The sequence below is a fragment of the Anoplolepis gracilipes genome, chromosome 9 (genome assembly GCF_047496725.1).
Source record: "Anoplolepis gracilipes chromosome 9, ASM4749672v1, whole genome shotgun sequence".
Lineage (NCBI taxonomy): Eukaryota > Metazoa > Arthropoda > Insecta > Hymenoptera > Formicidae > Anoplolepis > Anoplolepis gracilipes.
The window spans coordinates 8360470-8376873 of NC_132978.1; the positions used below are offsets into that span (position 1 = coordinate 8360470).

The 16404-nt window shown below is 29.3% G+C and overlaps 2 protein-coding genes across 2 annotated transcripts; both read right to left on the reverse strand.

Annotated features, from left to right (window-relative positions):
- Nucleotides 1–5: 5 nt before the first annotated feature.
- Nucleotides 6–4665, reverse strand: Tes (testin LIM domain protein). The gene is made up of 5 exons (XM_072898969.1): nucleotides 4435–4665; nucleotides 4119–4320; nucleotides 3535–3827; nucleotides 1366–2901; nucleotides 6–856 (listed from the first exon to the last, which is right to left on the reverse strand). The coding sequence occupies exons 1-5, from the start codon at nucleotides 4495–4497 to the stop codon at nucleotides 503–505; spliced, it is 2448 nt and encodes an 815-aa protein (XP_072755070.1). The 5' UTR covers nucleotides 4498–4665; the 3' UTR covers nucleotides 6–502.
- A 131-nt stretch (nucleotides 4666–4796) lies between these two features.
- LOC140669285 (probable ATP-dependent RNA helicase DDX55 homolog) lies at nucleotides 4797–8490 on the reverse strand. The gene is made up of 8 exons (XM_072898970.1): nucleotides 8258–8490; nucleotides 8019–8126; nucleotides 7092–7364; nucleotides 6649–7007; nucleotides 6165–6362; nucleotides 5383–6076; nucleotides 5117–5265; nucleotides 4797–4973 (listed from the first exon to the last, which is right to left on the reverse strand). The coding sequence occupies exons 1-7, from the start codon at nucleotides 8354–8356 to the stop codon at nucleotides 5227–5229; spliced, it is 1770 nt and encodes a 589-aa protein (XP_072755071.1). The 5' UTR covers nucleotides 8357–8490; the 3' UTR covers nucleotides 4797–4973; nucleotides 5117–5226.
- Between the last annotated feature and the right edge of the window lie 7914 nt (nucleotides 8491–16404).

The following is a 16404-nucleotide window of genomic DNA, read 5'->3' on the forward strand; positions in this document are numbered from 1 at the left end:
ATTAAAAAACAATATAATTTGCAGCAAAATCTGTAGTGGATAAATAAATGCATTTATTATATCAATTTATGTATCACATATACATGTGCGCGCGCGCGTATGTGTGTGTATATCTCTTGTATGAGCATAGTATTAATATGTACATTATAAATGTTCGTTACAATATGTATATTTTAATTATTTCTTATATAATTTTTTCATTAATCATTTCAATAACTACATAGAGCTTATATAATGAAATAATCTTGATGCATTAAAGAAAGAAAAACAGATGTTTATGTGTATTTATGTTTCAACTTGTTTATTAGCATATAGACGAGGCTTATCTATTATTATAAGCTTTGTGAATAACTATTGAGAGTTAATTAAAACTTACGCATTTATAACATTGTATATTAGAGTTTTTAAATAATTTTATATATAAATATATATTTTGTTCTTACAATGAAAAAATACATATCAAAAATAGTAATAGATTTTTTTATTTATATATACATATATTTTATCGATTGAGGAATTTTGCGATACATTCTTTACTGCAGAATAATTTGTCTTCTTTTATCGCTATTCTACCATTTAGTAAGTTCTTGTTACAGCTATAGCAACAAAAGCAGGCTTCAGTTGCATGAAAGTTTAAATTTTTTATAGCTACACCTTCTTGATCAGCAGCAATCACTATATTGCAAGCGGCACATGTTTTTGCATATGATTTTTGATAACAAGGAAGACATAATGGACGATCATTTTCAGTAATATATTGTTGTCCAGCTAATGGCATATCACAATCCCAACAACAGAAATGTTTTACATGATAATTATGTCCTTCTGCAACTGTATATTCTCGTACAAAAATTAACTGCAACAAATAGAAGTAAAAAAAAGGGGTTAATTAAATTTTCACTTTAATCATTTCTTTCTAACGTGGCTTGATAAAAAACATCTTTATATATTTCTCATTAAAATATACTTTCTTAAAATCTTTTTTCTAAACTGTAAATTTTTTGCAAAATCTTTACAAAATGTCACATTTTTTTTTTTTATAAGAATGTCGAGATATCCATAGTTTTTGAGTTAGTTGATTGCAATTAGAAATAAAAAGCTTTTCGAATAGTAAACTTCTTAAAAGAATAAATAGATCAATCATATTCTTCAATTAATTTCAAATAAACTTTGTGACAATTAATTAAAATTTTAACCTTTTATTTTTATATAAATACATATGATATTAATGATATTAAGAATTAAGAAATTCAAAATAAATTTCTTCCTTGACATATTTTACCAAGAGACAGTTGACACAAAATTATTCAAAAGATTTGTAATTAAAAAAAGATATACGTATAGTAACATGTGCATTACACATACCTCGTCGCATGCGAAACATCGGACAATTCCCAAAAATGCAGCCAAATCTCTTCCACAATATAATTTATTCTTATAATAAAAGTATACAAGGTCCACCAACAATTCGTTGCACACCGAGCAAACGAAACAACCAGGATGCCAGGATGCATTGTTAGCCTTTTCCGCAGTTACAATTACATCACCGACGCGTATATCTTCATGGCACTTTTCGCACTTGTGCAGCTTCGTTGAATCAATCTTTAAATCCTTTACACTATCTTTTAAATGCTCTATGTGTGGTGTGTTTGATTGTTCGTTGAAATTTCCGACAATATGAGGGAATATTTGCTTTTGCAACTGTTCAGAATGTATAATGGTTGGTTGCAGGACCGAGCTATTCAATTCGGCTTGCAACGGACTGGCATTAACAGGACATTGCGAATTAGTTTGCAATGATGAATTCAATATGGGAAGAGTAGGATCTAGAGAAGAGTATTTATTCAGTAAGGGATCCATGGCACTTTCTTTTATAGTTTTAGATTCCTCTATCGTTGACAAATTATTTTTCGCCAGTTTCTGACTCGTTCTAACAGGTAAAGCAAGCGATTCAATTATTTGAGATGGAAGTTTGTACATCTTCCTTTCTGCTTCTAAAGGAGTGTTTACAATATTGTTAACCTCTGCCTTTTCCAGTAGAGTTCCTGCAGGGTTTTTTATAGCAGTTATAATAGCTGTTCTCTCTGCATCTTTATTAATATTTGCGGAATTATTATTATTCTCCTTAGACTCGTTGCTGCGTAATATATCATTCGTGTCTAATAATCGAGATGTTTTAGGAACAGTATGCATCATCGAATTTTCCGTCGCATTATACTTATCGGCAAGCTTTTCTCTTATAAACATCAGGCTTTTTTCATCCAATGTACTTCCGATAATATCATTAGCATGTATTGAACTAGGTGGAAGAAGAGCGTCCGCCAATATGGATTCCGCCATAGAGGCTGCTTCACTGTTAATAGCTTCCAAATGCGTAATGCACGGTTTAATATTATTCATCATTTCTCTATGCCCCTCTAAAGCATCTTTCAATGCGTTCCCTCCGTAGGGTATATAATTTTTAGAAGTATACATCTCACGAGCGGGTACGATTTCTTGCTCAGCAAGATGCGCAGGAATCGAAGAATTAATTACTTTACCGTTTACAGCTCTTTCGTTTATCGACGTAGTATCACCCGCATATTGAGAATGCTCATTAATCAATTTCCCTCCAATTAGTTCTGATTTTGCGATATTATTATTGGAAGACACATTAACTAGTGAACAATTACATGCTTCTACATTGGCTATCTTATTGTCATTTATGGTCATAGTATCCTGCTTATTTTGAACTTCATATGGCTGTTTTGCACATGGGCTTTTCACGGCAAAGCTACTCGGTGTACGTAATTGAACACCAGGTGAAAGTATATAAGATTTATGTTGAGGACTGAAATGTTGCATATCAGATGCATTGATAGGTGTCATCAAAGAACGATCGAATGGGCGGGCACCTAACATCTGAAAATAACATAATTTGTATATTATTACTTATAAATTTTTCATGAAATAACATAACTATATACATAAAAGTTATATAGTTATATATGTATGTACAATGCGTATAAAATACTCTAAAAGATTTTTATGTACATTTTTATACATAATTTAGTTCTGAGAAGAAAGTATTTTAATTATCTATAATTAATATTTTCATATATAAGATTTCTAATTACTATTATGCTTTAATAGATATGTAAAATTAACAAAATATTAATTAAATTTTTTAGTTAAGTGCAACAGTACTTTTTAAAGAACTTTTTGTAGAACAAAACAACACAGTAGCATCACCTAGAAATTAATCTATTAATATGTTCTGTAATATAATGAAGCTAAAAATCATACAATTGTTGAAATTTTTAGAAGATAATGCATATTGTCATTGCATAAACTAAATTTTGTACAATGTCACGAAATATGTTAACAATAGAAATATTTTAAATGTTTTAAATAAATCATATATGTTTATGATTTTAATCTTATTGTTAGTACATATGTTTATGATCTTAATAATAAATCACAATTTAACAATGTATATTATGTTAACAATGTATATCGATGTATAACTTATTATATTATCGATGTATAACTTACCTTCATTACTTTGCCTTGTCCTACATATTTTTTTATATTCTCTAAATATTTTTCAAATTGTTTCTGTTCTTGTTCACTTAGTTCATCACAAACTTTATGATCAATATCATGAAGTGGTAACTGTTTCTGTAATAATTGCCTCCTTAAAGCAGCACCAGCAGATCCTTTAATTGGTAATTTCTCTACAGGCAAAGCTTTCATATAATCCACAGCGAGTTCTTCAGTTGTATCTGGTGGTATCCATTCAAATGTAGTTTCACCTTCATTTTGTTTCTTATTATTTACTTGTAAACCTAAAAGTTAAATTTAGAAATAGTTATATACATATATATATATATATATATATATATATATATACATATATATATATATATACATATATATATATATATACATATATATATATATATATATATACATATATATATATATATATACATATATATATATATATATATATATACATATATATATATATATATATATACATATATACATATAAATTATATATATAAAAAATATACATATATAAAATCATATTCTATATTTATAAAATCATAATCTATGTATATCATACTACTTACGCATGGTCTTCTTTTTAAATTTTCCACTTGGTCCAAACAGCAGATCAAATTGTGGAAATTCATCATCATTGACATCATGATCATCTCGGCCACATTTGCAATTTTTGCAAATTTTTCGCCAAAAATGCAGATCAAGACCAGGACATGCAGAGTTACAATTCATGCATGATGCACCAGCACCAGCTTCATGTGCTAAACGTGGCTGAATAACAAAGACATAGTGATCAATTAAATTTAAATCCTAATTTTGTATACATATTCCTTTCCTACTTGTAGTGAAAATCTTGTTAAAAAAAAAAAAGACAATTACAATTACCTTCCGTTTACGATTTTCTAATTCCAATAACCATTTTGGGCGATTTGCCGTTTCTTCTTCCATCTTCCAACATAAATTTAACTTTCTTCAAAAGATGATTCGTGTCTAATATGTATCAGTATCGAAAATGAGCTTATCTCATGCGGTCACTTGACGTGCAACACAAATATGAGTCATCCGAGAGAAACAGTCAGCTCAGTGACTACCGCACCAATACTTGGAATTTTCGAGGCAGCTCCATTCTTCGCTACTCTTTCAAGACATGTACGCACACATTCATGTATGCGCTTCTGTGAGAGATTATTCGCTCCCCTCTACAGTGCTATTCTGGCCCTTCTACGTGGTGAGCAATGACCCGCATAGAGAGGGAACGCTTTTAAAGGCGGAGCAAAGGTAGGAGGGGATAAGCAGCTGCGGGCCGCGGGCCTTGTAGAGGCGAATTTTGGTGTTTGATTGTGTGCGCAAATGAGATTTGCGCTACTTTTACAATATAGCAGTCGCAAAGAACATGAATTTTCTCTGCAAGATCCTTATATTTCCTGCAAATAAATATCTATATTTGTCAAACACAACTTTATAATATTTTATTTTTTATGTGATATATTCTATATATCTATAATTATATTTGTAGGAATCTAATGGAAAGGAGCCACAAGAAAAATACTATGTACGTTTACATTACCAATTTAGCGTGTAGTATATTTTGAGGAAATATATACAATAAAGAAATATCAAGAAAGTGAAAATTTGAGCAGATGTTGCACATATCTTATGTGTTCATAATTAATATTTTTAGACTCCAAATGCTGCATCAAACTCTTCTTGCGAGATCTGCAATTACATATACAAACATTGTATAAAATAATAAAAATGTAAAAACCATAGGAGAGAAGAATTAATTTTATAAGTAAAAAAGAATTAACATTTATTTCAGATTTATAACATTACCTTCTTCTTCTTGAATTTCTTAATTAGTGCTACATCTTTTGCTAATTCCTCGAGATCCTCCTCCTTAATTTGTTTTCTCTTTTTTTTATTAGAAGTTGTTGAAAGCCCTTGTTTCAATTTTCTTCTTTCCTTTCGTTTACTTCGTTTCTCTTGCTTCTCGAGTTTTCTCTTCTTGCTTTCTGACCAAGATTCAGTTTGTTTCTGTTTACGTTTATGATTGGTTGACCAAATGCCTGTATTTTGATACTTAGTCAATTTCTCTATTCTGTGTAATTCGCGTTGTTTGTTCGCATAAGGTATCGCGTTTATATCAATTTCGGGACTAACGAAAAACGACACATCCTTTCCTTTAAGCTCAGGCATTTTTGGCATTCTCAACAATCCAAAACCCATTGCCAGCTTTCCCATGTCGATATCTTTTAATCGAAGAATTAAATTGCATTCATGTTTACTATAAGATTGTACATATGAAACAAATGCGCGATTTGCTTTATCAAACATAAGTCGGTCTTTTTGTTGCAGATGTCTCATACATTGCAAGCATTCTTCGATGGTATTTTCATTTAGTTTTGTTCTTATTTGTTGCAGTTCTACTTTTTGATTTCGTTTAACAAAATCTACATACGCATCTTCTGTCTCTAGAAGAAATAGTAATGCATTTCCTTCATTGCCAATCCTAGCAGTTCTACCACATCTATAAAGAATATAAATTAATTTTACAAAATATATTTTTTTAAGAAAAATCTTAATATTTATTGTTTTCTTCTACACAATGTTGTTACCTGTGTACAAAACTACTGGCAGTAGATGGAGGATCATATTGTAACACCCAGTTTATCTCAGATATATCAATCCCACGAGCCATTACATCTGTACATATCAAAATGCCATTTTCAGCACGTCGGAATTCATCGAACACTTTATATCTCTTACTTTTCATTTTACCATGTAAAGCTAGGACGTTTATTGAAGGTAATAACCTATAAATATATGTGTGTGTGTGTGTATATATATATATATATATATATATATATATATATATATACATATATATTCTTTTTTTTATATTTAATCATGTAAAGTCTGTTAATTTTAATAGACAAATTAATTAAAAAATATTGTTTAATTAAAAAAGATGATTATATAATTGAAAGCAATAATTATTGTAATTGAAAAATATTATATTAGCAATTAAATTAAACATTTTATATACGAAATTTAACAATAAAATAATACTTTGTTTAATACTTAATTAAGCTGTCTTACATTTGTATAACTCGACTGAAGTAATCCACACATGCACAGGTAGATAAAAATATCATATATTTTGTTTTAAATCCTATTGAGCGTATAAAATCAATCATTACTGGTAACTTATTCTCAGGTTGAACAATTGTGTAGCTGTTGTTCAAATTCACAGGTGTTGAAATATTAGATTTCTCTTTCACAACTATCAATGCTGGATTTCTCAGACCTGCCCTAATTAATTGTTGCAATTCTTTCGTTTGTGTTGCAGAAAATAATCCAGTTCTTCTAAGACGTGGCAAATAGCTTAAAATGCTGTCTAAAGTTGCAGAAAATCCTAAATCTAGCAATCTATCTGCTTCATCTAAAACAAGAAATTCCTAGAAATAACAATATATTTGATTAATAATCCAAGAATTCTGAGTGTATATAAATAATTTTGTTATAAGATATGATTTCATTACCAAAGATTTTATACACAAACTCAAATTTATGGAACTACAATTGGATAAAATGTCTTCTAATCTGCCAGGTGTGGCAACAATAATATTCACTCCCTTCTTCAAATTTTCTGCATCTTCTTTAAGTGTCACACCTCCAACTAACAATACTTGTTTTAACAATGGAATTTTTTCTAAAAATTTTCCTAAAATTTCACTAATCTGTGTAGCCAGTTCTCTTGTGGGACTAATTATTATCGCTCCTACTTCCATAGTTTTCCATTTTTCTGGTCGTTTCTACAAGTTTTAAAATATATAAACTTTTTAATGCCGTAATTCCTTCAAAGATAAATTTTTAGATAATAACAATTTTGTATATGTTTAATATATGTTTTTTATATTTCTATTATGCATAATTTGTGCAATATAAAACTACAGTTGTTAAAAAGAAAACCATATCAACTTTAAATGTTTTATGTTGATAATAGCAATATAATTAAAATAATTAAAAAAAAATATATATATATATACTGTAAAAATATTTTAACAATATTCAATATTGTATTCTGTGCTCTATTTTAAGTATGCTGTGTAAAAAACATTAAGTATTATATTTTTTGTTTTAATTTAAAAGATTTCTCTTAATTTTATTATCCTTAAAAAAATACAATATGAAAATATTTTAACTTTAAATAAATACATCTTTTTATCTGTCAAGAGTTTATATCTTATAAGAAATAATGTCTGTTTTAAATATATATTTCAGCTTTCTCTCTGACATATTTGAACAACTTATTTTTAAAATTAAATAAAGCACAAGCAATATTTTCTTGAACATATTTGAATTTTAAACAAATTATGCATAAACATTCAAACTTGAAAAAATCTATAAGAAATGTAAAATTCTAAACATTTACTGAAATAAATTTGTTGTAACAAATGGAAGATTACTTGTAATATCTCCAATAGAGGAACAAGAAAAGCAAGTGTTTTTCCACTGCCTGTAACTGCTTCTGCTGCAACATCTTTACCATTCAGTAATAATGGTATACAAGCTGCCTACAATTAACACGATAATAGAATAAGCATTATGTCATTATTTTACAAGTACAATTTTATAATATTTAATATTTTATTAACATTTCTAGACATACATACATAAAAATTATATGATTATATGATAATATTACCTGAATTGGTGTCATATCGAGAAATCTTAATTGTTTAAGTGTTTTTAATACAGGCTTGCTTAATTGCACATCTAATTCTTCCCATTTTTGTGTTTTCATTATAAATTTTTATATTTCTACTTTGTTTATATATATATATCTCAAATAACAATGAAAGTAATTTTCTACTTATAAAAGAACAGATGATACTGAAAACACGTGATAACCCTCTTTCATATAAACTGCAATCTGAAGCAGAGAGAAGCCTGAGAGACGCCACGGCCCGGTTTTACGTTTACGTGATCCCTGAAAGCGATACGCCCTCTGTAGACATAAAAACGTGGACATTGAACTACATAACCAATGTCCACGAATGTTCTCAATGGATAACCCATAATGTGCACAGTTTTGGTTGCGATCCGTGCTATGTCCACAAAATTTATTAACAAATTTTGCTTATTCACTTTCACCTAAAAATAATTTGTTATTTCTCTACACTGGCAATAATTTACTTTTAATATCAAATAACCATATAAATATTGTCAATATTCTAATTTTGCCAATAATATCTTGATTTTTGGTAATTCTTTTTCTTTTAATAAACGCTATTTTTATACATTCTACATTTTATAAATTAAAACTTATTTTATATGAAAAAAAAATTTTCTTTTAACAATTTAATAATTTAGAGTATTATATTGTTCTACAAATACAATAATAAACGATTAGATATTGATAGATTCAATTAAATGAAATAAAAATCGGATATATTATATACATATGTATACGTATATATACAAAATTTTTTTAATTAGAGAAAAATGTTAATTTTTTACTTATTTAAGTAAAAATTGTCCGAATTATATCGTGTTCGCTGTCATAATCGTAAAAATTTCATTAATTTTCTTAACATATTATTTTAAAAAAGATAAAATAAAAAATAAAAGTTTCAATTTTTACTTGACAAGCATTTTAATTTATATAGCTAAAGCATTAGAGCTAAAAGAAGGTCCCCACTAAATATTTAATCGTATAAATTCTTGTATTACTAATAAAAAAGTTGATGCGAGACACTTTCTGTAACAACTAATCGTGATTTGAAAAAAAAAAGAAAAATTACTTATCAAAATTAATTAACCAGATCATTGTTGCAAGAGATTCTTATGTAACTATATATATATATATATGTATATATATATATATATATATATATATATATATATATATATAAATACATATTTATAATATAATTTTATTTTATTTAATTACTGTAATTCTATTCATCAGTTGACTCATTTAATTCATCTACTTGTCGCTTTGAATTTACAATTTTAAGAGCAGAACGTTTAATATATTAATTTCAGGAAAAGAAACTTTATTAATGACTATTAATTAATGCCGATTATCCAATTGGCATACTTGTACGCGATTAGTAATATTTAATTCTAAACTTTGTAATATTTTACTTTAGAATATACTCATATTTTTGTGCGATCGATATCAATATCAATCGGCGAATGTCGCGGGGTTGTGCGCGCTTCGGTGGGCGGAAGGCCCCGACCGATCTATGCCGGCGCGTATCGATTCGGGTATGGATCCGCGGTTGGATCGTTATTGGCGGTTTCTCGCGGGGCGCGGTTTCGTCGGCTCGTTCGGGTGGCCGACAAGATGGCCGGAAACGGAAAGAACCGCTTTGCTCGAGGCTCGTAGAGCGCTTGGATAGGATTAAAAAATGGGCGCTCTGCGCCTCTGCCCATTGTCCGGCGGGTGTTGGCCGGGTAACGAGGCTAGTATTTGACCACGTACTTTTCTAGCCAGTTGGACCTACCTTTGTTGCTCCTGGCCATATTCATTCTAACTCGATTTTTAGCCAGAGATCAAAGAAGAAAAATAATTCCTTCTTATTGCCGGTTAATTATTATCGCCGGCAAATAAGACGACCTATATTTGTTTAGGATCGTACAATGTTATAATCGTTTTCTAGACGCGTTGTACGTCATTCAGTCGTTTATAGTCGCAAAAGATAATATATAATTATGTATATACCGAAAAAATTATATTCTCGAAATATATACTTTTATAAACTCTCCTTATAGATATATTCTTAATAAACGAGAATATTTTCTTCTTTACATATTAATATTTTTTTGACATATCTTATATATATAAATTAAGTAAAACTATGTATATATATATATATATATACATATAGATATCTATTTTAAAAGAAGATATAAGTAAAGTACTCTTAAGATGAGAATATAATTTTTTCGATGCATATAAAATATATTAGGTATCCCTCTGTCGGCAGGTCATTAATATCTGTATCTTTAAAATTGTTTTATAAAACTCATATTACAAATATATAATTGAAATAAATATTTTATGTATATTTCATTCATCATTACATTTTATAATACGTGTCTTGTATAAAATTGGAATAAATATTACATATTCTTATTCGTAAAATATTTTTCCTTTTCTTTCAATTTATATGTATAACTTTTCTATTTTAACAAAATTTTCTATTAAAAAAAATGAATAAAAAATATTAAATTTTATCTTACATATAATAAAGATACAAAAGAAATTTTTCTATGATTTAAAATTGACTCACAGCTCACTAGAATACGTTATCCTGCCGTCCGAGGGTTAAAGCAACGGATTTATCTACAATCTACATCTATCAGAATCTCTATCTATCAGAATCTAAAAATAATTAAATTCATTGCTTTAAAATATAATAAAAGCTTTTTGTCACTCACCGACACTGATGCGCAACAGCGGAGTTGTCGATATTGAAGCTATGTTATCTGTAACATACAAAATAAAATCCAAATTATAGCAGCGATTTTAAATAATTAATATTGAAGAATTTATTATTATACTTAATAAATTTATATTCGACGCGTACAATAATAAGCAGATATATATATAAATATGGAATAACTTTGTAAATTAAAAAAACTTTTCTTTTTAAATAAAAACTTTTATAAGATTTATACAAAAATCTTTATCTCCGAATTTCTTTTGATTAAATCATTCAATTAAAAGAATCGAATTATTTCGTATAAGGCATTTATTAATTAATATACAAATAATATTTACCCTGGGGTTGCTCCGCCGATGCAGGATGCCTCTCCTAGGCCTCCTCCTCCTCTCAGATTGTAAGGGACGTCAGGAACTATTGTTTTATACACGCGATATACTTTTTTTAATTTGTTAAAACCGCACAAAAATAAAATCACGCAATATTTTAAACCGTACAAAAGTAAAAACGCGCGATAGTTTGACGGCACTCCCGCACTTTCACGCGCGATACTTTGACGGCACTCTCGAATTTCGCAACGATCGAAAATCCTATTTTATCACGTGCGAGAATCATACTTGGAGTCGACAGGTCGGGCACGATCAAACTCCAACAAAGAAAAGATCAAAATCAGAATAAATGAACGAAAACACGATCGCGATCGCGACGAAATCGAGACAAATGTCAAAAACAATAGCGCTCTATATGTCACTAAGATCGAATGTTATTATTTTATTTCGGAATCATTTTAGATGTACTTTAACACGTTAAGATTTATCGTAATATTATTACATATTATTCGTATTATTATTACGTATTATCGTCGTGAGAAACACGTACGACGCGCTCGACCTCGAGGTGATCGAACGCGAGACGCCGGCGCCGACGCCGAAGAAAAACACACGTGCGCACACTACGCCCGCCCAAGTCGGAATGAATGACTCACCGCTGTCACGAAGTCGCGTACGCCGTGGTCTCCCCTCTCTTACCTCTTACTATGGAATGCGTGACGTCAAAGGACAAGGCCGAGTATGCTCATTCTCTCTCTCTCTCTCTCTCGCGCCAGCAGACAATAACAAATAGGCACTATACAATTTAACGCGTTGAAATATGTACACAATCAAATAATTCTAAAATACATGTAAAATTCTTTAACTAAAATAATATTATTATTCGATTTAATGCCATATATTTAAAATACATGAAACGCGATTTACGAAATGTGTAAAATACTTTAACGAAAGCAATCTTATAACATTTGCCGTATAACTATTTAACGATTTCTTTATTATATTCGTTGAAAATTATATCAATGATGTGAACAATTATTTGTAAAAATGATAGGAATTTATAATATAGATACCGGCATATATTTATAGACGTATAATAATTAAATATAAATTAATAATGAAAAATATGTACAAATTTACTGCCTGTACTTATTACATTTACTATATATGTATAACTCTATGTAATTATAGAAATTTGTCATATTATATTAAATAAATATTCTCTCTTTCATCGTAACTATTTAATTAATCATTCATATAAATTACTTATCAAAATTAATTAACCGAGATTATTGTTGCAAGAGACTCATATATAAGTATATTTATAATGTAATTTTATTTTATTTATTACTTACTGTAATTTTATACATCTATTGACTCGTTTAATTCATCTATTTGTCGTTTTGAATTTACACTTTTAATAGCAGGACGTTTGATATATTAATTTCGGGAAATGAAACTTTATTAATTACTGTTGATTAATGCCGATTATGCAATTGACATACTCATACGCGATTGATAATATGTGTCTTCTAATATCCTCGAAAGTTCAAGTTTTATTAATAAAATATTTTACATAAGTCTTCCCGCGGATTTTAGCGATACCTTCTTTGCCAAATATGTTTTCCTAATCATTCAGAAGCGAATTTCCGAGCGTTTTAATATACATTATTGCTCGTGAAGTATGTTGCCGATATTTATGTAAAATATTTTATTATTAAAACTTGAACTTTCGAGGATATTAGAAGACACATATTATCAATCGCGTATGAGTATGTCAATTGCATAATCGGCATTAATCAACAGTAATTAATAAAGTTTCATTTCCCGAAATTAATATATCAAACGTCCTGCTATTAAAAGTGTAAATTCAAAACGACAAATAGATGAATTAAACGAGTCAATAGATGTATAAAATTACAGTAAGTAATAAATAAAATAAAATTACATTATAAATATACTTATATATGAGTCTCTTGCAACAATGATCTCGGTTAATTAATTTTGATAAGTAATTTATATGAATGATTAATTAAATAGTTACGATGAAAGAGAGAATATTTATTTAATATAATATGACAAATTTCTATAATTACATAGAGTTATACATATATAGTAAATGTAATAAGTACAGGCAGTAAATTTGTACATATTTTTCATTATTAATTTATATTTAATTATTATACGTCTATAAATATATGCCGGTATCTATATTATAAATTCCTATCATTTTTACAAATAATTGTTCACATCATTGATATAATTTTCAACGAATATAATAAAGAAATCGTTAAATAGTTATACGGCAAATGTTATAAGATTGCTTTCGTTAAAGTATTTTACACATTTCGTAAATCGCGTTTCATGTATTTTAAATATATGGCATTAAATCGAATAATAATATTATTTTAGTTAAAGAATTTTACATGTATTTTAGAATTATTTGATTGTGTACATATTTCAACGCGTTAAATTGTATAGTGCCTATTTGTTATTGTCTGCTGGCGCGAGAGAGAGAGAGAGAGAGAATGAGCATACTCGGCCTTGTCCTTTGACGTCACGCATTCCATAGTAAGAGGTAAGAGAGGGGAGACCACGGCGTACGCGACTTCGTGACAGCGGTGAGTCATTCATTCCGACTTGGGCGGGCGTAGTGTGCGCACGTGTGTTTTTCTTCGGCGTCGGCGCCGGCGTCTCGCGTTCGATCACCTCGAGGTCGAGCGCGTCGTACGTGTTTCTCACGACGATAATACGTAATAATAATACGAATAATATGTAATAATATTACGATAAATCTTAACGTGTTAAAGTACATCTAAAATGATTCCGAAATAAAATAATAACATTCGATCTTAGTGACATATAGAGCGCTATTGTTTTTGACATTTGTCTCGATTTCGTCGCGATCGCGATCGTGTTTTCGTTCATTTATTCTGATTTTGATCTTTCCTTTGTTGGAGTTTGATCGTGCCCGACCTGTCGACTCCAAGTATGATTCTCGCACGTGATAAAATAGGATTTTCGATCGTTGCGAAATTCGAGAGTGCCGTCAAAGTATCGCGCGTGAAAGTGCGGGAGTGCCGTCAAACTATCGCGCGTTTTTACTTTTGTACGGTTTAAAATATTGCGTGATTTTATTTTTGTGCGGTTTCAACAAATTAAAAAAAGTATATCGCGTGTATAAAACAATAGTTCCTGACGTCCCTTACAATCTGAGAGGAGGAGGAGGCCTAGGAGAGGCATCCTGCATCGGCGGAGCAACCCCAGGGTAAATATTATTTGTATATTAATTAATAAATGCCTTATACGAAATAATTCGATTCTTTTAATTGAATGATTTAATCAAAAGAAATTCGGAGATAAAGATTTTTGTATAAATCTTATAAAAGTTTTTATTTAAAAAGAAAAGTTTTTTTAATTTACAAAGTTATTCCATATTTATATATATATCTGCTTATTATTGTACGCGTCGAATATAAATTTATTAAGTATAATAATAAATTCTTCAATATTAATTATTTAAAATCGCTGCTATAATTTGGATTTTATTTTGTATGTTACAGATAACATAGCTTCAATATCGACAACTCCGCTGTTGCGCATCAGTGTCGGTGAGTGACAAAAAGCTTTTATTATATTTTAAAGCAATGAATTTAATTATTTTTAGATTCTGATAGATAGAGATTCTGATAGATGTAGATTGTAGATAAATCCGTTGCTTTAACCCTCGGACGGCAGGATAACGTATTCTAGTGAGCTGTGAGTCAATTTTAAATCATAGAAAAATTTCTTTTGTATCTTTATTATATGTAAGATAAAATTTAATATTTTTTATTCATTTTTTTTAATAGAAAATTTTGTTAAAATAGAAAAGTTATACATATAAATTGAAAGAAAAGGAAAAATATTTTACGAATAAGAATATGTAATATTTATTCCAATTTTATACAAGACACGTATTATAAAATGTAATGATGAATGAAATATACATAAAATATTTATTTCAATTATATATTTGTAATATGAGTTTTATAAAACAATTTTAAAGATACAGATATTAATGACCTGCCGACAGAGGGATACCTAATATATTTTATATGCATCGAAAAAATTATATTCTCATCTTAAGAGTACTTTACTTATATCTTCTTTTAAAATAGATATCTATATGTATATATATATATATATATACATAGTTTTACTTAATTTATATATATAAGATATGTCAAAAAAATATTAATATGTAAAGAAGAAAATATTCTCGTTTATTAAGAATATATCTATAAGGAGAGTTTATAAAAGTATATATTTCGAGAATATAATTTTTTCGGTATATACATAATTATATATTATCTTTTGCGACTATAAACGACTGAATGACGTACAACGCGTCTAGAAAACGATTATAACATTGTACGATCCTAAACAAATATAGGTCGTCTTATTTGCCGGCGATAATAATTAACCGGCAATAAGAAGGAATTATTTTTCTTCTTTGATCTCTGGCTAAAAATCGAGTTAGAATGAATATGGCCAGGAGCAACAAAGGTAGGTCCAACTGGCTAGAAAAGTACGTGGTCAAATACTAGCCTCGTTACCCGGCCAACACCCGCCGGACAATGGGCAGAGGCGCAGAGCGCCCATTTTTTAATCCTATCCAAGCGCTCTACGAGCCTCGAGCAAAGCGGTTCTTTCCGTTTCCGGCCATCTTGTCGGCCACCCGAACGAGCCGACGAAACCGCGCCCCGCGAGAAACCGCCAATAACGATCCAACCGCGGATCCATACCCGAATCGATACGCGCCGGCATAGATCGGTCGGGGCCTTCCGCCCACCGAAGCGCGCACAACCCCGCGACATTCGCCGATTGATATTGATATCGATCGCACAAAAAAATTAGTATATTCTAAAGTAAAATATTACAAAGTTTAGAATTAAATATTACTAATCGCGTACAAGTATGCCAATTGGATAATCGGCATTAATTAATAGTCATTAATAAAGTTTCTTTTCCTGAAATTAATATATTAAACGTTCTGCTCTTAAAATTGTAAATTCAAAGCGACAAGT